The 25,336-nt window shown below is 47.9% G+C and overlaps 1 protein-coding gene across 17 annotated transcripts in view; it reads right to left on the reverse strand.

Annotated features, from left to right (window-relative positions):
* The window catches only part of LOC135512358 (baculoviral IAP repeat-containing protein 6-like), a 146,985-nt gene that overhangs the window by 74,273 nt on the left and 47,376 nt on the right, over positions 1-25,336 (reverse strand). For 6 of the 17 annotated variants that reach the window (XM_064934321.1, XM_064934329.1, XM_064934328.1 and 3 more), the window contains exons 16-54: positions 24,845-25,011; positions 24,333-24,466; positions 21,925-22,086; positions 21,114-21,245; positions 20,893-20,990; positions 20,606-20,753; positions 20,306-20,439; positions 20,045-20,191; positions 19,741-19,928; positions 19,198-19,500; positions 18,938-19,037; positions 18,543-18,757; positions 18,107-18,315; positions 17,595-17,941; positions 16,348-16,567; positions 15,252-15,670; positions 14,759-14,886; positions 13,962-14,093; positions 13,400-13,615; positions 13,040-13,223; positions 12,680-12,874; positions 11,985-12,118; positions 11,295-11,448; positions 11,024-11,140; positions 10,742-10,899; positions 10,397-10,523; positions 10,129-10,239; positions 9,677-9,935; positions 8,872-9,443; positions 8,578-8,753; positions 8,286-8,400; positions 7,984-8,178; positions 7,668-7,868; positions 6,935-7,214; positions 6,554-6,810; positions 6,262-6,370; positions 5,907-6,131; positions 3,130-4,060; positions 2,887-3,030 (exon numbers count right to left, since the gene is read on the reverse strand). In XM_064934321.1, the coding sequence (XP_064790393.1) occupies positions 2,887-3,030; positions 3,130-4,060; positions 5,907-6,131; positions 6,262-6,370; positions 6,554-6,810; positions 6,935-7,214; positions 7,668-7,868; positions 7,984-8,178; positions 8,286-8,400; positions 8,578-8,753; positions 8,872-9,443; positions 9,677-9,935; positions 10,129-10,239; positions 10,397-10,523; positions 10,742-10,899; positions 11,024-11,140; positions 11,295-11,448; positions 11,985-12,118; positions 12,680-12,874; positions 13,040-13,223; positions 13,400-13,615; positions 13,962-14,093; positions 14,759-14,886; positions 15,252-15,670; positions 16,348-16,567; positions 17,595-17,941; positions 18,107-18,315; positions 18,543-18,757; positions 18,938-19,037; positions 19,198-19,500; positions 19,741-19,928; positions 20,045-20,191; positions 20,306-20,439; positions 20,606-20,753; positions 20,893-20,990; positions 21,114-21,245; positions 21,925-22,086; positions 24,333-24,466; positions 24,845-25,011 (8,243 nt within the window). The remainder of the gene's footprint in view (positions 1-2,886; positions 3,031-3,129; positions 4,061-5,906; positions 6,132-6,261; positions 6,371-6,553; positions 6,811-6,934; positions 7,215-7,667; positions 7,869-7,983; positions 8,179-8,285; positions 8,401-8,577; positions 8,754-8,871; positions 9,444-9,676; positions 9,936-10,128; positions 10,240-10,396; positions 10,524-10,741; positions 10,900-11,023; positions 11,141-11,294; positions 11,449-11,984; positions 12,119-12,679; positions 12,875-13,039; positions 13,224-13,399; positions 13,616-13,961; positions 14,094-14,758; positions 14,887-15,251; positions 15,671-16,347; positions 16,568-17,594; positions 17,942-18,106; positions 18,316-18,542; positions 18,758-18,937; positions 19,038-19,197; positions 19,501-19,740; positions 19,929-20,044; positions 20,192-20,305; positions 20,440-20,605; positions 20,754-20,892; positions 20,991-21,113; positions 21,246-21,924; positions 22,087-24,332; positions 24,467-24,844; positions 25,012-25,336) is intronic. The other 11 variants (XM_064934336.1, XM_064934331.1, XM_064934335.1 and 8 more) reach the window with 9 other exon arrangements.

Consider the following 25,336-nt stretch of genomic DNA (forward strand, 5'->3'; position numbering starts at 1 on the left):
GAGAGACGCAAGTTATGAAAGATTCAGTAGCACTACGCAGGGCCACATTGAGATTGAATGAGGCCGGCATTGGCTAAAGACCTCCCACTCCATCACTCCTGCCTCGACCTTTATTGGAGTTGACAAGGCTTCTCATTCAGCATGAATGTTACATGTTCACGACATCCCAGGCGACATCCATCGCCTTCTGTGACCTGCAGGCGACAGGCATGGTGGTGTCGCCAGAGCACGGCTCGGCTACGGAGGGTCCTTGGACAAGTCACCGCAGCTCCAAACACAACCGTCACTCAGGCCCCACAGTACACTTTCCTGACAACTCTACACTGCAGTGACTAGTCTGGCAGCAGAAGCCATCAAGATGATGTAATATAAAATGCTGTTTGAAACATGCACCTTGGCTTTTAGGCAAGTCTAATAAACGTCTCATAGGAACAATAATGTTCAGGAACCCATATCTTGGTATGGTCGCGAGCATAATAAAAAGTCAACCGTTTTTTTTTTGTTGATTGACAGCAAATCAAAATGTCAATGTTCCCTCCAGTGAGATTCAGATTCGGGAGAAATGTAGTGATCCTTACTTAAATATCACAGATCAACTGACAATTACAACGCTGATGAAATGAAAATGTTGGGCAAGTCTACAGAATACATCATTCACTTTTTTGCAGATCTGAAAAAGCCTGATGTACAGTATCAGTCAAAAGTTGACCACTACTCATTCAAGGGATGCTTTATTTGTACTATGTTCTACATTGTAGAATAATAGTGGAGACATAAAAACCATGAAATAACACATAAGAAATCATGTAGTAACCAAAAGTGTTACATCAAAATATATTTTATATTTATTTGTAGCCGCCTTGACAGCTTTGCACACTCCTGGCATTCTCTCAACCACATTCTTGAGGTAGTCACCTGGAATGCATTTCAATTAACAGGTGTGCCTTGTTAAATGTCATTTGTGGAATTTCTTTACTTCTTTATGCGTTTGAGCCAATCAGTTGTGTTGTGACATGGTAGGGGTGGTATACAGAAGATATAATTTTACCAAATAGGGCTAAGTACATATTATGGCAAGAACAGCTCAAATAAGCAAAGACAAATGGCAGTCCATCATAACTTTAAGACATGAAGGTCAGTGCATGACTTTGAAAGTTTCTCCAAATGCAGTCGCAAAAACCATCAAGTGCTATGATGAAACTGGCTCTCATGAGGACCGCCACAGGAAAGGAAGACCTAGTTACCTCTGCTGCAGAGGGATAAGATCATTAGAGTTACCAGCCTCAGAAATTGCAGCCCAAATAAATGCTTTACAGTTCAAGTAACATCTCAACATCAACTGTACAGAGGAGGCTGTGTGAATCAGGCCTTCATGGTCAAATTGCTGCAAAGAAACCACTACTAAAAAGACACTAATAAGAAGAGACCAGTTCGGGCCAAGAAACACAGGCAATGGACATTAGAGCGGTGGAAATCTGTCTTTCGGTCTGATGGTTGCAAACATTGTGTCTTTGTGAGACCCAGAGTAAGCGAACGGATTATCTCAGCATGTGTGGTTCCCACCGTGAAGCATGGAGGAGGTGTAATGGTGCTTTGCTGGTGATACTGTGATTTATTTAGAATTCAAGGCACGCTTAACCAGCATAGCTACCACAGCATTCTGCAGCGATATGCCATCCCATCTGGTTTGCACTTAGTGGGACTATCATTTGTTTTTCAAGAGGAAAATGATCCAACACACCTCCAGGCTGTGTAAGGGCTATTTGACCAAGACAAAGAGTGATGAATGTTGCATCAGATGACCTGGACTCCAGAATCACCTGACCTCAACCCAATTGAGATGGTTTGGTATGAGTTGGACCGCAACCCATTCAAGACTCATTCAAGACTGTTGGAAAATAGTTGAAGCCAAGAGTGTGCAAAGCTGTCATCAAGGCAAAGGGTGGCTACTTTGAACAATATCAAATATATTTAGATTTGTTTCACACTTTGTTGGTTAATACATGATTCCATATGTGTCATGTCATAGTTTGGATGTCTTCACTATTATTCTACAATGTAGAACATTTTTAAAATAAAGAAAAATCTTTCAATGAGTAGGTGTGTTCAAACTTTTGACTGGTACTGTAAGTAAAACCTTTTTTGGGGGGGTAAGGCACAAGAAGGTGGACTATGACATTACCTAAGGCGTAAACACATTAGCATGTAGACCCACCCTGCTATTAATCACATACTGATCATACATGATTAACCTTCACGGCTGTGATTCCCAGGACTCCTTGTGTAGTAATTCAGCACACAAATGACCTCCTAAGTTAGAGTACATGTAGGCTTGTCTCGCTGTGCATAATCAGAAACCTCTCGGCATGCCATGCACAACAGTCATCCTTCACCTTGTCCATGGAATGACCCTCACCCTTCCCTGACACCATGTATATCATCAAAAACGGGATGGGGCATAATAATGAGGACAGCGAGAGGTAGGAGGTTCAAATTAAATTATCTTTAGACAATTGAACCCCCCCCCACCACCACCATGACTGCTCTCTAAACTCCACTCATGACAACTAATCAGTGAGGAGGGTGAAAGATGGAGCATTAATGTGACTGAAGTGCAGTGCCATTTCTCCGACAAGCATCAGTCTGGGGAAAGCCTCGAGTGAAGAGGGATTGTCTGTACTGCTGGGCTGGCCCCTTGTGGCCACCTGGGGATATCACACCACAGCATTATTCCTTTCCAATGCAAGTCCATAGGTAGGATATTTAAATTGCTCCAAGATTATGATTTAAGGTCAGTTTGACATTTCCCCACGTTATGGTTAAGTTTAGGACTGAGGGTATGGAGAGCTGATCCGAGATCAGAGCCTACAAAAACTTGGTACCCACCGGACAGGGCGACTGCAGGAAGACTGTGACCTTCTCGTCCTCCAGCATGAGTTGTAGGAAGAGCCTACGGATGAAGCCGGAGATGTTGCCAGAGACGGGCACGTTTCCACGCTGCGGGGCCGACTGGAAGAGCTCACACAGCACCTACGGAGAGAAAGAAACCACCATAAACACACGTTAGTAAAACATCACAGTCACTGTAGGTCAGGTGGAAATGTGTGTCGTCAAGGCATTCCACCAGACCTGTGCCATGAGCCGCTGGTTGTTGGGGTGGCAGGAGATGCACTGCAGGAAGAAGGCCACTGTGGCGTTCTCGATGGCTGTCCTCTGCTGGGTGGTGAGCCCACTGCCCCGGGACGAGGAGGCTAGAGAGTAGCGCGACCCAGAGGGCAGGGGTGGAGGCGGCGGAGGGGGGCAGCACGCACCACCGGAGGCAGCAGAGTGGGCTCCCGTGTGCCCCTGGCCACCACTGGCTCCCCCTGCGCTAGCACTGGAGTGGCACAGCAGGAACAGCAGAGCGGTCCACAGAGAGTTCACCTCAGGCCCACCAAGCCAGTCCTTCATGGCATGACTGTTCCCCACCTCTGTGAGGAAACGCAGCACTGGGGCTGCCAGCTCTGCAGACAGGGGCACCCTGCTCTGAGAGGAAGAGGAGGATGAAGAAGAAGAGGAGCAGTGGGGGTGGTGGTTGTGATGGTGTTGCCGTCGTTCAGCCTGGGCGGTGGCGGGCAGGGGCAGGTCAGCGGCAGCCAGGAGGCCACAGCAGAGTCCGGCCAGGCTGCGGACTAGCAGAGAGGGCAGGCCCGAGTCCAGCAGCTGCTCTATTGCCCCGGGTGACTGGGAGGCTGAAGCCAGAGTGGCCAGTTCTGACTCGGACAGGGCGATGGGCGGCCGCGCGTGCTTGGAGTCGTCGGTGAGGCCGGTGGCAGCGGCACTGGTGGTGGCGTTAGCATTGGCGCTGCTGAGGTCGTGCTGCTTCTTTCCGTCGTCCGTCATGGAGAGGCGGTGCTGGGCCTGAGATTGGGCGGCGGTGGGTGGGGCCACGATGCCCATCCAAGACATGAGCAGAGAGAAGTAACTGGGATGGATGTGGCACATGGAGCAGAGCAGGCTGTCTACTGCCTTCTTCAGCACCATGTTACTCGGCAGGGACATGGACCAGTTGTACAGAAGTCTACAGGAGAGAAGGAGACAAAATGGTATAAACAAAGCAAGCGCCACTCGCTGGACAGACATATTTCCCCCTAAAATTACAAGATAAGAAACCTTTATATGAATCCTTCTGAGCCTTTTCAATTCTGTCTGTATATGTCGGTTGGAGATCAACGGAGCCAAAGGTTAGACGTCGGTATTTTTTTTTTTACTTTGCATTCCCTGTTCGATGTAAAGTATTCATGTTTACTGAGGAGAAATGCAGTATTCATGTCTGCAGAGGATATGTATAAGACACACAGTATCAAGAGGGGGTGGGAGAAACTTATTTTGAAAATCTATCAGGGAGCTGTTTTCTCCCCAGGCGACAAAGAACGAGATGTTCTACAAACATTGATGGCTCATAGCATGAGAAAGCTCAGCTTAGCCTACGACGACGTAACAAAAAGAGCACACCAAGGATGAATCGGTGGGTTTTTTCCTGACAGGATAAAGGGTCATTCACACCAAGGATGATAACTAGAATGATATATTATACACAACCACAAAACGTTGGCGAGCATCCACACCAGCTGACCGTTCTGCAGTACACCCATCAGTCAACGGATCAACGCGTCCTACTGCACGCTGCCTATTAAGGTGGTAACAAGACCATTCTGTACTTCCAGGTGTTTCAATTGTCATAGTGACAAACTGCAAATAACACGTCAATGAACATGTAATGAAAAATATAGGAACTCATGTAAATGTAGCAATTCAAAAATGCATCTTTTACATAATGGCATTGCTTGCCTCGGTTGCTCAAGTGATTCGTTTGGCTCTTTTTCAATGTGCTCCTCTGTTTGTCCTGTGCAACAGTTCACTTAGCCCAATTTACATTTAGTAATTAACAAGAGCACGCCTGCGTCGCTCCATGAAAAAAGGCTATTTAGGCCAAGTATAAAAGATGCTAAAATAAAGGTCCTATAGCTTTATTAGCTTATAGCTTTTCCTGCGATTTCACAGAGAAATTGCGGAGAAGCTTGCGTGGCCTTCAGCCTATTGCGCACCAGAACTGCTGGAACAGAGAGGCTAGAGATGTGTAGCCGAAGTAAGAAACTAAATATTAGCTTGATATTAGGCCATTCTTCAGCTAAAGAGTAGGGCTATAAATATTTACCTATCGGGAAGGCTGATGTGCTCCCCGACACTGACCAGGCCTTCGATTTTAGACAAGGAAATTATTACACCTAAGCCACAACACAGTGCAATGAGGAATGTATTTTTTTTGTCAAGTGAGTACACAACTATTGTCTATAGGGCTGTGAAGCTGCAGTGACGTAGACTCATTTGAATAACTGCTCAAAACTCCTGTTCTGAATGCTTCATGTTGAAATAACTTCGTACAGCCTAGGCCTGACTATGTAACCATTTGGATCAGTTATGGGTCTATTCCGTTTACTAGGTCCAGAAAGAGAAGGCCTTCCACCGGAAAATATGGCCTTCCCAAGCGCGATTTGTCATGGATCATCCAAGTCGTCCTATAATTAATGTTGCAACCAATACGCTCACATATGCCCAGTAAAATTCAGGCAAGCTTACCGTGAGCTCTGCCTTCTCTCCGAGCAGCCTCGTGCACCTAGAATCAACAACGCTTCAACAGAATGCGTTTTTGATTGGTTGTCAATGTTTTATCGGAGGGACAAAAAAAAAATGTAATCGCTCTTAATTAAAGTGATCCAAACTAAAGATCTCGTTACCCACTCTTTTTGTAGTTATGATTTTAGTGTGAATGCTCCTGGTCACTAGAATTATTTAAAATATATAAATATATATTTCCGTTAAAGCCATCGTTACAGTCCTTGGTGTGAACGGCCCTTTACACTTACTCAAAAAGCTCTCCGTTGAGCAGCACTGGGAGGTCGTAGTCCACGGGGAGCTCGTAGCTGTGCCACAAGATGGCTGCCACACAGTGGAGGTGGGAGGGCGAGGGCATGACGAGGCCATACTCCCGTGACGAGGAGCTGCTCTGGCGCATGTAGCCCAAGGGGCCGCTCCTCTTGTGGGCCGCCACCAGCGATGAGTCATGTACCCACTGGAGAAGGGCCTGGATCCTGTGGGGGGAGACGGGGATTAAGAGGTCAAAATTAACATATCGAGAGCTGCTTTCACAGACCCAGATTACATGGATCCAGCAGTACTAGGCTCAACACCTAGATCAGTAGATGTTAAGGGGGTCTTTACCTGTCCTTCGTCCCAGGATCTTGTATGGTTCCCAGCTGATAGAGGATGTCAATGGTGGAGTCTGAAGAGAGACCGTTGAGCCTTCCAAAGAGCAGGGGACTGTTCAGGTCTAAAAAAAAACAAAAAACGACAGAATTAAAAAAATAGCCATTGATGTCCATATATAAACGATACTCAAACGATAGCGCCATGACACACAGAGCTGAAGGACAAGATCTTTTGATTGAAGTATAATTACACAAATTATAAAAATGTGCTCAATGAGCGTTTTATTCATGCGGCGGCTAATTACTGGTAGGGTCGGTGCCAGAGGCTGCACAGTTCCTCAGCAGGATGTCGATGAGCTTGAGTCCGATGCGGGTGGACTGCAAGCCGATCTTGACCAGCACGGCTTCGATGTTTGGCGAGTGCATGCCGCAGTAGGGGGACATGAGCAGGGCGGCACAGGTCTGAAGCAGGTTGGCGGTGGGGGCAGCGGCGCTGGCCATCGTGGCCTCCAGGTCACTGACGTGCGTAAGACAGTGGTGGAGCAGACGTAGCCAGCCAATACTAGGAGAGAAAGAGAGGGCAAGGAAGAGAGATTTGCTGTGACACTGCTGGTGTTTCATTTATTATTTTTTTACTCTCAAGTAACATTTAACAGAAGTTCCTGTAAGGGCAAGTATGTCTGCACCTGGTTTTAGAGACCTGGTCCTCAGAGGGCAGGAAGGGGTTGTTGACGGTGGCTGAGGAGGTGTTTCCGAAGGCGGTTAGGCCAAGCAGTTTGATCTGGGACAGGCCCAGGGTGCTGGCGTCGCGGGGCCGGTGGAGCCTCAGACACACGGCGGACGCCACCTCAGCCTTCACCAGCTGGATCTTGATGTAGGTGAGGCCGCTGGTGATGATGGGTGTGGACAGAGGCAGCATGTTGACCCCGTCCGCGCTGATCTCAACCGAGACCGAGGAAGGGCAGGCTGGCGAGAGGACAAAAGGGACATCGTCAGGGTTTAGCAATAATAGATGGTGGAATATGTTCCAAGTTTATTTTCTCCAACTGGTACTGCCTGGCACAATGGTGTGTTGTGTTGGATAGAAGCATGGAAAAGGTTTTGCATATTTAAAATGGCACTATAGTCGACAGCGGTAGGTTAATATTTGAGTGGGTGAAGTAAGTTAGTCATGAGGAAAACTATGCTTAAGAGGTAAGTAGACAATGTGCCCTTTAGATTCTAAAGCAGAGTGGCACAGCTCTCTTGCTGGTACTTGAACTGCAGTCCTGCTGGTTTTCACTTAAATGATCAATTAGACAACTAAGGTCATTTCTTTGCAAGAGATTTGAACTGAACTGTTTATATTTAATTCAGTCTCCTATGTAAACAACTCGTCTGCACTAGTGTCCCCCAGCAGGGCCGTGGTGCAGTACTCACTGGCGAGAGAGGCCAGGTGTGGCTGGATGTGCAGCTCTTTGAGCAGAACGGCGGCAGGAAGGTGGATGGTGAGGTCACACCACGCCTCCTCCGGCAGGAAGATGTAAGACCAGGCAGCCGAGCGTGCCCGCCTGTGAGGGGGCGTGGCCTGAAGGAGGACCTCAGCCGGCTGGGCCGTGGGGCTGCTGGAAGTGATGGTGCCTGCAGAGGGACAAACAGCACTCAATAAGACAGACAATTCCCATTTTACAACACAGAGGTCAAAGGGAAAAAAACACAAGAGAACCTATTCAACATGAGGAGACGCTTCACTTACCAAGCGGAGCAAAGTTGTGGAGTCCCTCTGCATTGTCGGGCTCGGCGGCTAGGACCCGGGCTTTGAGGCTGCCATCTGCAGCCTTCCCTGGACCAGTGTCCAGAAACTTCATGATGGTGGACACCATGCTGCGTGCTGTGTTCACTATGGCCCGTGTGCTGGTCACCATGTTGTTACAGATCAACTGGACCCCACCTGCACACAGTTCAAATACAAACACAACCTGTTAAGTCTAATTGACAGTACAGTATACCTGAACAAGGATATTTCCCTATTGTGTATGTATGTAGGTGTGTGTGTACCCATGTCGTGGAATGCCTTTAGTGCCTCGCTGGTGTCCAACACTCGGAGGATGAACCAGAGCAGAGGCTCAGACAGCTGGCATGTCGACAGGGAACCCTGGGAGAAATACAAAGACTGCTTGTGATTTAAAAACTTTCAGAATCCACGGGTCAAACAATTATAAATCTAATAAACTGAAGTACTATTAAAGCAAATATATTTTTCCTCAATCCTTTTAATCTTGACAAGTAAATCTCTAAAAACAGACAAAATCAATGATGTCTGTTCAGTCATGGCTGAGCTCAGTCTTACCTGTCTGCCCATGTACCCACAGGCCATGTAGGTGAGGATGGGCTGCAGCATAACCTGCACCGAGGTGGCCCTCTTGCTCAGGGTGGTGAGGATGGTGAAAAGGCCGTCTCCTACAGAGATGGCATCTAGTCCTCCATGGAAATTCTCATGCTTGGTCAGGTGGAGACCACTAGCACCTAAAGACAGGAAGGTAAAGCGTTATCAATAAGAAGCACTTGAATAGCTTAGCCGCTAATCCGGGATCCCTCGAAATAAACGTTTTCTAAAAAAGGGAAGTGTGAGTATAAGGCCTACCTATGATCATAGCCATGGCGCTGCTGTTGCACTGGCCCAGAGCCGAGAGGATCTGGCTCATGATCTGCTGGTTGGCCAGCACCAGATCAGCCACTCCGGCCGCAGGGCCCTGGTTAGGGGTGGACCCCCCCGCTGCCCCCTCCTTACTGCCACACACCTTCTCCTCGTCCGACACGCTGCTGTCCGACGCCCCGCTGCCCGCCGGCGGCAGACGACCGCTGAACTCGCGGTCACCCGACAGGGGCAGCTGGACCAGGGCGTTGACCAGCTTGAGCAGGTCGAACATGAGTTGGTCGCGTGTGGTCTCGCCGCACACCGCCTTGGCGTCGCCGGGCCGGATGATGTTGGCGAACAGGCCTCCGAAGCAGGCGCGGGCGCCCACAGCGCTGTCGGAACCGCTGCGGGACACCACCTTGTCAGAGCAGGTGATGTAGTGGTGCACCAGGAAGGTGATGGACTCGATGACAGAGGAGATGGTGCTCACCGACACCACCTCAAAGTTCTGCTCCAGGGTGAACTCTAAAAGCTTGACCTGGGCGTCCAGAGGACCCTGGCCTGACTGGAACGGACCCCTGAAGGACGGGTGGAGGAGAAAAGACGGGATCATTGACGAAGGTGCTTCCTAACAAATCATTGTACTGTTTTGTGATGAATCAAAAGGATGGCTTTTGTTCCAGCCCAGCACGAACACAGATTAAATTGAAGAAGATGATTAGTCATCATTTGAATTACGTGTCTTAAGTGCTGGGGTGAAACAAAAGATTCTTTTGATGCGTAAACAACCTACCTAGAGTAAAAAACCTACCTCTCAGTGGACAGGATGTGCATTAGTTTGAGCAGGAACTCACTGAACATCTGTGGGCAGGTGGAAGAGAGGTGCACCTGGAGTCTGGTGAGGAACTCTTGCATAGCTTGGGTGGCAGTTGGGCCGACCTGGGAGCTGTGCTGGCTGGTGCCGTGGGGGTTGCTCCCAGACAGGAAACGCACGAGCACGTGCACCAGCGTAGGGTCCGACACCATCTGCTGGGCCGTGCTTTCATGAGCTCCCATCCCACCGCTGGAGGCTGAGGACAGAGACGCACAGGACCAAAACTTGATTTAAAAGGAGTACTATTGAAAGTCCTTTGGCCTCATTTATTTCTTCGGTTACACTGCATCGTCAAATGTCTTACTATTTCTCAACCCTTAAATGGGAAACATCAGTCAGAGTTGTCAGACACTGTCTTGAGAGTGAAACCCTAGGAACGGTGGACTTACCACTGGAGGGCATGTTGGTCATGAGGGTAAGGGAGTGCAGCACCAGGCACCAGGTCCTCAGGGAGGTGTTGGGGTACCAGGCTAGCACCGACAGGAAACTGTTGATAGAGGCTGCAGGGAAACACAGGAGACGGCAGTTTAACTAACACGTACACTTCCTCGTGTGAAAAGGGAAAAGAGTGAATGAGTCACACAAGAGAAATCCAGCGGTTTGAGAGTTAAGCGGCGAAAGAGAGTGAATGGGGACACACACAGGGTGACCTCTGACCTTGGTTGAGTGGGATGGTGGGCACTCTGCTGGCATTGAACAGGAAAATATCCGATCCACTCTCCTCAGTGCCCCCAGAGCAGGAGTTGAGACTGAGGGTCAGCCACAGTTGCAGCAGAGACTCCATCTAAGGCAGAAACACATGTGAACACTTCATCGACAAATCCCCTTATTCAGGGTAACCAACGTATTCTTGAGAATGGTACAGTAAGTTACCCCTACTGCCACATCATTACAAAACGGTGTAGAGGAATGTAAAAAAAAAAAAACTGAGTGAAGTGCAACAAGTCATTCAAGTCTTCTGGAGTAGCAGACCCTGGACTATACCATCTGTCTGTGACTGACCTGTACGTGGTGCACCTGGAGCATGGAGAAGAGCTTGTTGAAGCAGGCACTCAGCATGGGGATGGAGGAGGCCTGTACCATTAGGCTGCTTCCTGGTGGGGAGCCCCCACGGAGCCCCCTCAGCAGAGAATCATCCGTCCCATTGGATGCCTGGGACACTGGAGGGAGAGAAGGGACCGGGGTCAGCCATCTTTGATGCTGAGCAAAGTCTTTACATTTTTTCCCCAAGACTCAAGTGTACATGACCCAACATCGATAAATACTTTTTCGGTAGGTTTATACCTGTGGGGGACGTTGAGGTGAGCGCCTGTAAGATGGAGTCGGCCTCCAGAGTGGCCATCATCTTGAGCATAAGCTCAGCCTGCTGCTCCAGCCCCACCTCCAGGCGGGCGTCCAGAGCTGAGGGAGAGGACAAACAGGTCCGGGTTAAAAGGTGGAAGGTATTCCTTTACATGCATGGAACACACTATAGAGTACAGAGGGGCAGAAATGTGGAATCCAGTTTGGGAGCTGATACCCGGATAAAAAAAATAACAAAAAAAAGAGCCCTTACCTTGCGACACAGAGACAGAGAGACTCTGAGACCCAGGCTTTTCGGTAGCAACTGGGGGCTTGGACACGGCAATCCCTACTCCCCCTATGTAGGGGTTGTAACCGTAAGTGCCATAGTCAGCACCCCAGTAGTCATACCAGGTGCTGCTAATAGGCTGTAGGAAGAGAGAGAGGGAGAAAAGGGAAACGCAAATGCAGTCATTCTTGTCAGATGCTAGCTACCGGTATAACATTACATGCACATTAACACTACATTCTTTTGCATGCAGTGGTGGCGTCTTCAGAAAGAAAAGAAAGAGTGAAGAGGAGAAATACTTCCCCAGGTTTGCTAGTTTGATTGATTGGTTCTACATACACAAAATTGCTTTGAGACTCCAAATGCCTGAGTGGAGTTAAATTGGAAAGTTTCTGAGAAATTAGAGGGCAAGGCTAAGACGGAAGTGGTGTTGGGGAGAGATTCAATACGACTGCAGAACTTTGTACTGCGCATTATCTAAACAAAAATGCATTATGAGAAGAGGTTGCACACTATGGTTTGAAGTTCGTATAGCTACATCATTGATCAGTGGGGTTAATTTAAGTTTGTGTACTAACCGGAGGTGATTGTGTCAATACTGAACTCAACAGAAATGCAAGAGAGCATGGAGAGAGGAGTGGAACAGGACAAAGGTGAGTCAAGCAAATTACATACCTTAAAGACTTTGGCGGCGAGGGGATCTTTTTCCAAATCAATATCTAAAGGATCAATATCAACATCCATGAGGTCTTGTAGCAAGTCAAAGTCAATGTCTTTATCTTTTTCCAAAGATGAAAGAGATGGAGCACCTTTGGATAACGAAAAGAGCTTTAATATTGCCAAGCAAGCACACTAAAATCAGCAAACTCAGAGGCCTTCTTTTTAGGAAGTCACTAGGCAATTTTAAGGCCTACAAACATTTATTTCTGCAGTTGAGAGGGAGTCCAAACAATGGATGTTTGCCCACTAAATCAGCAATCTGACAACTTTAGCCAAAATCCCGACGTGATACAAGTGATGTCATTGATGTTGTTTAGGGAATGAAGATTTGTGATAGTACCACGAAGTAGTGCATCATTTGCACAGATTAAATCCCCTTAGTCTTAAGAAAATAACCACCACCCCTTGAAACATCTGGATATCTAATAGGCAATGAAGATACACTGTTTGAACTCCCCCTTCAAAAGGCAAACAGTCCACTCAGAATTAAACTGGTTAGAGAAGCTCTCAATAGTCTCCTTTAAAATAAAATACTAAAGTAAACACGCAGCTAGCTAAAAGGGGGAAAAAAGACAAACAATTTAACACAAATGCATCCATTTGGGGCGTCCATGTGTAAAATGTTGTCACGGATGGGCCTACCAACGCACTTTGGAAAACAGAGGAGGTCCCAGGAGTACCTGCGATGATATCCGGAACCAGGGCCTCGTCGATGGTCTCCACCTGGGGGATGGGGGTGGACAGGGAGTCAGAGTCGATCCCTGCTGAGGACGACGATGCCCCTGCCTCCTCACCCACCGCCCCCTCGTCCATACCATCCAGGGACCCTGGGGACAGCAACTCCCCTGAGGAGAGAGGACAGGACAAGGTCAGTGCTGGAAGAAATCAAAACTACCAGACTCCCAGCAATGCAAGGACTCCCCAAATCTATTGTTCTCTTAAACACCAGCTCTTGCTGGAAAACAGAGTTCACAATGAAGTGTGAATTGAATTGTAGCAGCACCCCCTACCTGCCAGGATGTCCTGCAGCATGCAGGTGAGGGAGTACTGGGCCCAGGCCCCTCCCCAGGAGATGTCCCCCCTGTTGAAGTCTGTCCCCACCAGCAGCAGAAGCAGACGCTCCAGCTGGTGTTCCGACACCACCTCACACAGGTGGATGGTGGGCCTGGTGGCGTTGGCTATCCTGGCCAAGACCTGTAAAGTCAAATCAGACAAGTGATCAGCAAAAATGGATACTTTGTCACAAAGTTAAGTAGCCATTTAGAGCCAACCAAATCCATCTTTGCCAGTAGTAGTGGTGGTGGAAGTAGTGGTGGTAACATCAAGTGTGCCCTCTATTCAACTGAACTCGACGTTGTGGCTGTGCATACCTTGCAGACGAACAGCAGGAGGTCTGCGTGGCAGGTGAAGTCCATGGAGAGGAGGAAGAGGGCCAGTTTCTGTACCACGGAGATGCAGCGCTCATGGGCTAGGGTGAAGGGCAGAGGCTCCACCTCAGGGGGCTCCTTGGCGGCGGTGGCCTCTGTGTCCAGGGTGGAGCGAGGCCACTCGGCTGTACGCCTCAGACGGATCAGGTCCTTAAAGTGCTGCCAGAGCGAGAGATGGAAGGGGAGAGAGATGGAAAGGCAAATGTCAGGCAGGGGAAGTCGATGAAGACACATGGTTTCACCCATCACTATTGAAACTAGCATACTTGTAACCTGCGTAAGTGTGTTAGGTACAGAAGTTATGCTTAAGTGTATGCAGATTTGTCGTAACTTGTGAAAGTTGGCCTCAAAACATGCAGCGTTGAGGATATTTGACATTATATTCCTGTGTTCTCAAGATGAGAAAAAGCCTAGAAATGGAATGACTAAGAATTAAGTAATTCTATTTCCAGATTGATCAGTCAAAACAGAAAGCTTTCCTTTTCAGAGCTTCTGAAATCCTCACCTTGGATGTGGCCTGCTTCAGCTTGGCCTGCTCCACCAGCAGTTTGTACGAGGAGCTTTTGTTGCTCTGGATCTTCTCCTTCTCAATTTGCTCCACCAAAGCTTTCTGTTTTGCCTTCAATAGATTTAACTGCTACAATGAAAAGGGCATGATAAATATAAAACACTGCACAGACCATCTACTACATGCAGAGACGTCATGCAAAGCCATTAATAAGAGGGAGAATCCCAGTGGTGTAAAGTACTCAAGTAAAAATACTTTCAAGTACTACTTAAATCGTTTTGGGGGGTATCTGTACTTTATTTACACATTTTGACAACTTTTACTTCACTACATTCCTAAAGAAAACAAATGTACTTTTTAATCCACATTTGTCCTGGCACACAAATGTACTTGATACATTTTGAATGTTTGGCAGGACAGGAAAATGGTCCAATTCACACACTTATCAAGGACTAACTAAACATAAATGCTTCTGTAAATTCCAATAAGCTATCCGTAAATTATTTTAAAAACAATTGTTGTTTGTCTGGATTGCATAATATATACATTTGATACTGAAGTATATTTAAAACCAAATAACTTTTAATCAAGTAGGTATTTTACTGGCTGACTTTCATTTTCTATTAAGGCATCTTTATTTTTTACTCAAGTATGACAATTGGGTACTTCACCCACCACTGGAGAATCCTATAATTGTGTAGAATACAGATTTATGAGGTGTGAAAAAACATGGCAGATAAACAACTCCGCGACGCTTTTGAGATGGAACGAATGTTGGATTTGGACACATTTACCTGTTTGTGGTGCACCAGCTGTTTGCGGATCTTGCGGGAGTACAGACGGTCCAGGCTGCTGTTGCCTTTGGTTGATCTGTTGGAGCTGGAGGACTGGAGGCTGTTATTTATAAAGCTCCACTGATTACCTTGATTCATTGGGGAGAGAGAGAGACGGAAATAAAGGCATGTTAGAGTTGTGTTTTGGGTTCCAAATCCATATGCATTACCTGTTAAAAGGATTCACAGTGCTCAAAACTGAAGAAGTATTGGAATAAATTCACTTTATAGCCACTCAAAACCAAGGGTAATAGAATAAGGTTTCTCCTAAGCCTATAACGTCACTCATGCAAGGCTGTTTCTTAAAGAAAATGAGAAAAGCCACATGCATAAGTCAAAAAAGGGGAAATCGGGGAGACAAAACAAGAAACATGGTCACTTTTGGGATTTCTTGACCTCATAAACCATCAGATCTCATCGGAGAGCTACACCGCACTATCCTACACTACACTACCTGTGAAGGTGCGCTCCCTCTCCTTCCCTCCCTGGTGCTTCTTGCCTGCAGACGCCTCATCCTCCACGCTGGCCACGTAGTCCAGCAGTCGTGACACAAGCATCACCACCCAGCTGATCATGGGGACGTCCAACACACCTGCCGCACACACAGACACACACTCATAGGCTGCTGGTTGAGTCCATGGTCCAGGGAGGCCGGTGTTGGTGCTGGGGCCAGGGAGCCCCCCAGCCCCCCATCCCTGCTGCCAGCCCCAGCCCAGGGACCCTCCGGCTAGCCCACCTTCAGTCCTGCGCTGGGTAGCCGACCGGGGCTGCTGTAGTGGGGACAGCAAGCTGTCCAGCAGGTTGAGCAGCCCCTCCAGCACACCGCTGTTGCTTAGGGATCTTTGACCGATGCAGGACAGGAGCATGAAGACTCTGAGGGAGGACACAGAGGACACGGTCAATCTCCGGAAACATGGTAAAACACAAAAATCGATGGGTCTGGATGGGTGCATCTGATACATTCAAACCCATTAGTATCTTCACGTGACACACACTTATCTTTATGGAATCCAATTTCAAACGGGCAGTAGTCGGTTTATGTTGTGTCCAAGGAGCTATAGTTCGTCAGTGTGGTGTAATCAATCTAAATAAAGGACTGAAGTGGATCGTAGGGCTGGCAATTGCCAGGGACCTCACAATATGATATTATGGTGATACTTAGGTGCCGATACAACACGCATTGCCATTTTCACGATTCTTTATGCATTGCGATTCGATATAGTGATTTTACTGCGATTCGGTGTTCCAAACATATTGCTCACCATATGTGTGCTGCAGAGGGACAAGAGAGCGCCACGAGAAAATGAGTTTTGATCAGTCAAAGTGCTGAGAAAACAAATTGGCTCCCTATTTAAAAAGACAGAGAAGAAGCTATGAAGGAAAAATCCTGGAGATTTGATGCAGGTAGAGCAAACCAGCGCAAAAATAATATTGCGATATTGTCAAAATGACACATCGTCAAAAACAATATCCCGATATGTAACTAATGGATTTTTCCCTGCATCACTAGTGGATAGATATAGCTCCTCAGACGGATCGTAAAAGCCCACCTGTCCTGGGGGAAGATCAGCAGCTGCTCAGAGTTGTACAGTTCCTGCAGGACGTTGGAGAGGAACTGGCCCCACCAGCGCTCCCCTCCACACAGCTGCACCAACAGCAGACCAGCGTGCAGACGGATCTTGGGCGTGCCACTAATGCACAGGTGCTTGAAGAGCTCCTCGCAGGCATGCGCGTGGAATGTGCTCTGCAGAACGGACGGGACTGCGTGCCCTAGAGGGAAGAACAAGGAGAGTGAGCATAAAAGAACACAAGGAGCAAGTGAGAGGTGGAGGTCAAATGAGAGACAGGGAAAGCTGGAGGGGGAGAAAAACAGATCCACTGAGAAGGTATGTTAAATAATGGAGGGGAAATCACAACAGAGCGGTAAAAAACAAGTGACGGCCCAAAACATCTAATAGCTAAATGCACTTGACTAAATCAAATAGCCTTCAACAGTAAAAACTAAATCATTCAGTTACTATCCTAGAAAAGGGGTTTCATATGACAAGAAAACCCCAGTCTTTTAAATAGCAACTCTTCACTTCAGAGAGAAAATAGAAATTTAAAGGCTCCTTTCCACTGCTGTAAACAGGGCCCATTGGAATTCACTGAGGGTACAGAGACAGTGCAGGTATAAAGCCAGGCAGCACCAGCAGCAAGGGGGGTAATCCATTATTCTCTTTCACGAGAGGAGACTCATGAAACTGTACGACGAGCTGCTAGGGAGCATCAGTGGGGATTTGATAGGTGAGAGAAGGAGATTGTTAAGCACACTTAACAGCGCCGTGGGCTTTCGGGTTCACTTTGAACAACTTTAAAAAGAGAGTTATCAAAGTGCAACTTTTTCCAAGGAGACCATACAGAATGGCTTGTGAGAATATGGATAGCAAACATTAAATATGTATGCTTTTTCAATTCAAAAGGCAAGTGAGGGCAGAGAAAATGATTGATTCCTAAAAAGATGGGAAAGTTTGTTTTTTTTATTCATTCTTACGTCGCTTGAAATAATCCATGCTCAAAACATGGCTATAACGTCCAAAAAACGCTGTAGGCTTTTGAAGGGGAAACGCAGACTCACCAAGCAGATCAGACACAGAAAGACAATACTCAATGTCCTCTGGGGATGTTGTGAGGACAACGGACAATTGGGATGATATTGGTTTGAAGCTAGGCCAACAGAGAAGCATGAATATGGGATAGTCAGAAAAGTAGACCCCCATCCCTGATACAGACCCTGTGGCCCTCCCAGACATCTCACCGTTGTTGGAGTGCAGCAGGCTGAGGAGTGTGTCCAGCAGGTAGCGGATGATGGTTCTCAGCTGCTCGGTGGATGAGTTCTGGATGAGCTCCCGGGGGTCGTAAGGTTCCAGCAGGACCTTGCGCCCGGCCCCTAGGGACACGCGGAGTCTCTGAACGGCGTGGTGGGCCAGGTTGAGCTGTAGCTGCAGCTGAATACAGTCCTGGTAGGCCGAAAAGACCCGAGAGTCCTCCTCCACCGCCTTGTCGGGCTTGCGCAGGAAGTACTGGGCATTGTTGGCACTGTTGAGAGGAGGCAGGTCGATGTTCTGGAGTAACGTCTCCAGCCGGTGGCACGCCAGGTTGTACCTAGAGAAAGATGGAGAGTCAACTGGGCATGCAGCTTATGTATACAGTTTTACTATATATTGATTCTGGACTACCGTGGCTATGTCAAATAAAACCTTTCCTACTCCTTGACTCACTAAATCAGACAATCAGTGAGCAAACTAGTGGGATAGTACGACCTCTGACCTGCACTGGATGTCCTCCTGCAGGGCCACCATCATGGCCAGGTGCTGGTGCACGTCAGGCTGGCTGGCCGCCTCACACTCCCCCCTCAGGGGGTCGTGCATCAGCTTCAGCTCGCTCTCCCATGGCAGGATGTAGGTGTGGCCATAGTAGAAGCCCAATGGGATCTTGGCCCGGGCGTTGGTGCTGCCATAACGCCCAATCACAGTGATCTGTTGGGCATAGGTGGGTGGGATTGACAGGAGGACAGGTTAAGGTGTGGAGAAATGGTTGCTGTTAAGCACAGTGATTTTCTCACAGAAACCTCACCAAAACAAACTAACAAAATAAAAAGGTATTTCTCCTCAGCGACCTTGGAGTTCAGATATTTACTCTAACCTGTGAAATGGGGGGGGGGACAAAAGAAATCTTCAGAGATAATGCACCAAATGCCACTGACCTTCATGAAGCGGCAGACAGGGGGCGGCAACAGGTCGTGTAGGATGAGGGAGTGGGTGCTGATATCCGTGGCCACTACCAGCCTGCGTCCATCCACCTCCTCCCCCAGTGTCCAGATGTCGATGGACAGAGAAGCCAGGTCCCCACAGGTGGGGATCAGAGCGTCGGTCAGCAGCACAGGGCGACCAAAGTCGAGCGTCACAAACCTCCGCGCTCCTAGGACAAGAGGAGATATTTACACGCACATACACAAGAGCTCACCTAAACAAGCTCACCTAAACAACTTGGTTACATCCCAAATGAATCCCCGTTTGTCATCTACTTGTGATATATCCTTTTGAGTTTAAAACTGTTGACCAAGTCAAAGAGACACAAAAAAAAGGTAAGTGTACTTACCAGAGTGCATGCGCTCGATAATGATGGACTGTTGCGGAGGAGGCTGGAGGAAGTGAGAGGCTTGAGAGATGACCAAAGCCAGACCGCTGCCCATCGGATTCTGGAACAAACACAGACGCTTTTCAGTCAAAACAGGTAGTAAAAAAAACTATTTGAACTATTTTCGCATAATTTGACACAAAGTAACAAAAATCCCTTGGCGTTCATGTAAAACATAACTGCTGTGTTATGAGCTATTGAGAGTTGTCCATGTTACTGACCGGCTTGGCTTTCTGGCTGTTCTTGTTGTGTGCTGCCAGGTTTACGGGCGGTGGATCCATCATGGAGCCAGGGAAGAGCTGGGCCAACTCCACACTGATGGCTGCCGACACCGCCTCGTTGGGCGGGGTGAGTGGGGGCGTCATGAACAGCGGGGTGGTCTTGGGCGTCGGGGGGATGACGTCAGAGGGGTGGATGAAGAAGCCGGGGGTGCTGGAAGGCACAGAGTTGTGGATGGGCCCTACGCCGGAGGCCGCAGCTGCTGCTGATGTGGTCTGGTGCAACTTTGCCTCCAGCTTGGCCTTCTGTTCCGAACACACAGGATTACTACTCGGCTAACAGGAAATAGTCAACACACGGCTACATGAGGTCTGACATAGGATCTTCGTATATGTGCGTATTGGTAAATAAGGGCTTAGATAAGACTGTATTGTATGCGCATGTGTAAGTACATGATTGTATGTCTGTGCCTTTGTGCAAGCATATGGGCGTGCATACAGGTGTCGGGACGTGTCGGTGTCACTACGGGTGCTGGAGTCCCTGACCTGTTGCTGCAGTTTGAGCAGCTGCTGCTGTTTCTCCTGGAGCACCTGCAGCTGCTGCTCTGCAGACACCATGGCGTGGGACAGCGACTGCAGAGCCACCTGGGCGGCAGAGCTCAGCGCCGTAGACGCCTCGCCCACCGTGCCCGCCGACAGGCCACCCACTGCTGGGGTCACCCCAAACGTGCTCACTGGGAGGAGAGGGCAAAGGTCAGGAGCATCACTCAAAAAATCACTGAGGAAGAAACGCGACGATGCCCGTGTTTAATGTTTCCGTTTCCGGATGTTAAAAAGGCGAGTAAGGTACCTGTGAACATGCTTGCGTCGTCCCTCTCCACCCTGGTTCCGTCGCTGGTGGAAATACAGGTAAAGTGCAGTGGCTCCACCTCCAGGAGCCCGGTGAGGGCCGTGAAGCTGCCCTCGGCCGCCGCACAGCTGCTTACCTTACCGTTCCCTGCAAGAGACACAGACACACACACAAAGTACAGCCCAGACCAACGTTTATTTCCCTGATAGTTCTTGAAGGGATTGGATAGGTGTAAGAAATAAGGTAGAACGTGGTGCAGACCTGAGAGAATTTCAGAAAGGTCAATCTCATCAGACTGGACGCCGATGCTGCTGTTGAAGGCATTCTTACAGGAGGAGCCGCTGACTTCCAGGTCAAACAGCACTGGGTCGAAGGGGGAACTGTACAGGCCGTATCTGGTGAGGAGAGACACGGTACAGAGCATTACAATAGAAAGAGGCAAGCTGGGTTCAACACAAAGTAGCTTTTATGGTAGTCTAATCACAACATGACCGCTAGTTATTTTTGGTTTCTTTAGGTCCTGATTGGGGCGTATGGACACTACAGGGTCAAAAGGCCTACCTGGTCTGTAGCAAAGCCTCCAGGGGAGTGAGGCGGTCCTGCAGTTGCCGGGAGACTGCTGTGAGCAGAGAGGCACAGGCCGTGCTGCAGCCTGCCAGGTCCTCATCCTTCACATAGTTCAGCAGCACAAAGTACCAGAACACCGACCCTGAGAGTGAGAGAATGAGAGAGACTTATGACACATGCCTTGCAAAACCACCCACTTCCAAAACAATGCTGCTGACAATGCAGAAGCCCTCTATCCACGCTCAGAGATACAATTTTGGAAAAACATCAGTTATACTTACCACCTGTTGCTGCTGCGGGCAAGTAAGGCATATTGTCCAGCAGAGCCTTCAGTAGACCCATGCCAAAGCCCTGCTGACTTGGTTCCCCTTTTCCATTACTGACGACGCAAAAACAAGTTACAAAAAGTGCACACCTACCACATCGCACAAGCATCGACAAGAGTATGAAAGAGTACGGGTCACGAAACGAAGTCGCAACATTCATGAAAAGCCTAACTCACCTAATACAAAGTGCAAGAAAGCGGGCGCATTTGTGGGCTATACTCCGTCCAGCCTCAAAAAAGCACACCCGCACAATGTCGGTTAGCCGTTTCCTTGTTTTTGTCAGCATAGCCTCCTTTCCTTCTCTCAGGCTGGAAGGAAAACAAACAGAAAATGTTGATACGTGACCAAACACAGCACAGTGCTCCCTGCATCAGAATGATGATAATCTCTCATCTCAGAGCCATATACATGTGCTAAAGGAACAACGGAAGGACGAGTCGTTGGAGGCCCTTCTAAATATCTGCTCTAACAAAGGGGCAATTCGTCAAAAATCGGTCACCATTTAAGTGTTCTCACAGGCAATGTGGTAACAAAAATTTGATTGATATATTTAGCTGCATAATATTTAGAAGTTGTCCTTTTAGGGATTTGAAAAAAAGATTCTGCTAAATGCTAACTCCTGTTTGTATAAGCTGGTAGCATAGCTAGCCATAAATAGAAATCTGTGATGGAAGTTGATGCAGTTTTTATGTGTAACGCAGTTGATTGGTGACGATGACGAACTGTATAGGGGTTGACATCCATACAAGCATTATACTCTGATTTTTACCCTAACGTAGCGTTAAATACACAAACAATAGCCTAAAAGTATGCTAATTCTGAGGGGTGTCAATGAGGAGAGTCTGGATCCATCTCCCATGGTGGGGGGGACACACACACACCATTATTTTGGTCGAATTCCAATGGTTTCTTTACTGCATGTATAGAGTAGATAGACCTCAGAATCCCTATGAATATCGCATCCCACTTTCATCCTCTTAGCCCCACCTGCAGGGTCCGTTGGAATAGACTCCAGCCAGCCAGCAGAGGCAGTCCAGGATAAGGCTCTGGGAGTGCTCTGTGCCAGGGCCCTCGTCTTCCCGCTTACACAGCCCGTTCAACAGCTTCTCATGGAAATCTGGGAACTGCAGCATGGCACAGCGCTGGACTCTGGAGTAGACAGACAAACAGAAGGATCAGTTAGTTCTCATGACATAACATTTTTTTTACTACAATAGTGTAACGAGTATCAAAACATGTCGGTTCTCGTAATATAAAACAAACGCTATCCGTCACATGCTTTATAAACAACAGGTGTGGACTAACAGTGAAATGCTTACTTACGGGCCCTTCCCAACAATGCAGGGAGAAAGAAAATAGAGAAATAATAGAAAAGTAAAACAGGTAATAAAAGTAATAGATACACAATAAGTAACGATAACTTTGCGATATAGATATATATATATATATATATGGGGTACCAGTACCGAGTGTGTGTAGCGTTACGAGGTAATTGAGGTAGATATGTACATACACTGAGTGTACAAAACATTAAGGACACCTGCTCTTTCCATGACATACTGACCAGGTAAATCCAGGCGTAAGCTATGAACCCTTACGGAGTTCAATTGTTAAAACCACTTCAAATCAGTGTAGATGAAGGGGAGAGGACGGGTTAAATGATGATTTGCAAGCCTTGAGACATGGATTGTGTATGTGTGCCATTCAGACGTTGAACGGTTAAGACAATATTTGTAAGTGCCTTTGAACGGGATAAGGTTGCAGGTGCCAGGCACACCTGTTTGTGTCAAGAACTGTAACGCCGCTGGGTTTTTCACGCTCAACAGTTTCCTGTGTGCGTCAAAAACGGTCCACCACTCAAAAGGACATCCAGCCAACTTGACACAACTGTGGTAAACACTGGAGTCAACATGGGCCAGCGTCACTGTGGAACGCTTGACACCTTGTAGAGTCCATGCCCCAACGGATTGAGACTGTTCTGAGGGCAAAAGGGAGGGTGCAACTCAACATTAGGAAGGTTTCCTTAATGTTTTCTACTCTCAGTGTATAACTAGGAATAAAGTGACAGATCGTAAACAGTAGCAGCAGCATATGTGAAGAGTCAAAATTGCGAGTGCAAAAAAGGTCAAAGCAGATTTAAAAGTCTTATGGCTTGGGAGAAGAAGCTGTTCAGGGTCCTGTTGATTCCAATCCTTGGTGCCCCGGTACCACTTGCCGTGCAGTAGCAGAGAGAACAGTCTATGACTTGGGTGGCTGGAGTCTGACATTTTTTGGGCCTTCCTCTGACACCGCCAGGTATAGAGGTCCTGGATGGTAGGGAGCTCGGCCCCAGTGATGTACTTGGTCGAACGCACTACCCTCTGTAGCGCCTTGTGGTCGGATGCCAAGCAGTTGCCATAACAAGCGTTAATGCAGCCAGTCAGGATGCTCTCAATGATGCAGAGGTAGAACTTCGTGGATCTGAGGGCCCATGCAAAATATATTCAAAGAAGCATTGTTGTGCCCTCACCGCGACTGTGATGGGGTGTTTGGATCATGATAGATCCTCTGTGATGTTTACACCGAGGAACTTGAAGCTCTTTGACCCGCTCCACTGCAGCCCCGTCCGTGTGAATGGGGGCGCGCTCGGCTCTCCGTTTCCTGTAGTCCATGATCAGCTCCTTTGTCTTGCCGACTTTGTCCTGGCACCAGATTGCCGTCTCATCGTCAGCGGTGATCTGGCCTACCACTGTCGTGTCGTCGGCAAATTTAATCGTGGGTGAACAGGAAGTACAGGAGAGGACTAAGCACAACACACCCAGTGTTGAGGGTCAGCGTGGCGGATGCGTCATTGCCTACCCTCACCACCTAGGATCCAGTTGAGGGAGGTGTCAGTACCAGGGTCCTTAGCTTAGTGATGAACTTGGAGGGCACAATGGCATTGAACGCTGAGCTGTAGTCAATGAAAAGCATTGTCACGTAGGTGTTCCTTTTGTCGAAGCGGGAAAGGGCAGCGTGGAGTGCAATTGAGAATGCATCATCTGTGGATCTGTTGGGGCGGTAAGCAAATTGGAGTGGTGTCCAGAGTGTCTGGATGATGGGGTTGATGTGAGCCATAACCAGCCTTTCATAGCATCTCATGAGTACAGATGTGAGTGCTACGGGGCGATAGTCATATAGACAGGTTACCTTGGCATTCTTGGGCACAGGGACTATGGTGGTCTGCTTGAAATGTATGTAGGTATTACAAACTGGGAGAGGTTGAAAATGTCAGTGAAGACACTTGCCAGTTGGTCAGTGCATGCTCTGAGTTTATACAGTGCAAGGTGAGAAAATAAAGCATTTGATTGAAGTGTTGGGATTCTACAATAGTTAAGTGTTTTGGTGACACAAAGGCACTAAGGAAAGCGCCAAACCTTTCTTTTGGTATGGACGTCTTCTTAAACCTTCTGATTGTGACGGACACCTCCTGGAGAAGGTCGCACCCTCTGAGGTTGTCAGGTTTCTTCGACTGAGCTGGAGAATCTGCTTTGGAAGTAGAGGCCTTTTCCTAAATGGGAGAGACAACCTATTTAAAAGAAACAGATAACAGTACGACACCAGAGGGGACCAAATTCTAGAGCTATAAACTAATGGAAAGAAAATGTCCTCCTTCAAGAATGGGATGTTGCTGGTATGAGGAAGCCACATCAGAGCAATTTGACACCTTCAACTTTTCACTGAGAACCTGGCAATGGCACTACTCTCCCACCAGATGGAGACAAAGGAGAAGGCTACAGTCAAGGCTATTCATGCAATCAACTTACACAACTCCATTACACAACTGCACCCGTCAGTCAGAAATGCCTCAGGTGTGCAGAGAAAGACTCCCGAAATAGAGCTTTGATGTAAAATTGCATTTGTTTTCCCAATGGTTTGCCCTCTGTACCTTGGTGGCCTGTGCCCTCTGCAGCAGGGTGGAGAGGGAATGGCCCTTGCTGCTCTGGGGCTTGGCAACGGGCATCCTCATCACCGGCCTGGGACTCTCCTCCATGCCCTTGTCGCTCACCGCCTTAATGTGCACCAGGAACGAGCGGTACTTGCCACCGGCCATGCCTGCAGGGAGGGGGACAAACCAGCAGAAACACCACTGAAAAAAATCTAACATACAATACAATACGTACATAGACAGGGGGGAGAGGATTCACAGCAAAAAGTTCTGAGGAAACAAATGGTGTAGCTTCTCGTTCCAAGAGTGCAGCAATATCTTAACAATTCCACAACTACCTAATACACACAAATCTAACTAAAGGAAAGGAATAAGAATATACATTTAAATATACAGATGAGCAATGACGAGCTGCATAGGCAAGGTGCAATAGATCAAATCCAGTATATACATATGAGATGAGTGGCGTTATTATTAAAAGTGGCATTATTA

The sequence above is a fragment of the Oncorhynchus masou genome, chromosome 24 (assembly GCF_036934945.1).
Source record: "Oncorhynchus masou masou isolate Uvic2021 chromosome 24, UVic_Omas_1.1, whole genome shotgun sequence".
Classification (NCBI taxonomy): domain Eukaryota; kingdom Metazoa; phylum Chordata; class Actinopteri; order Salmoniformes; family Salmonidae; genus Oncorhynchus; species Oncorhynchus masou.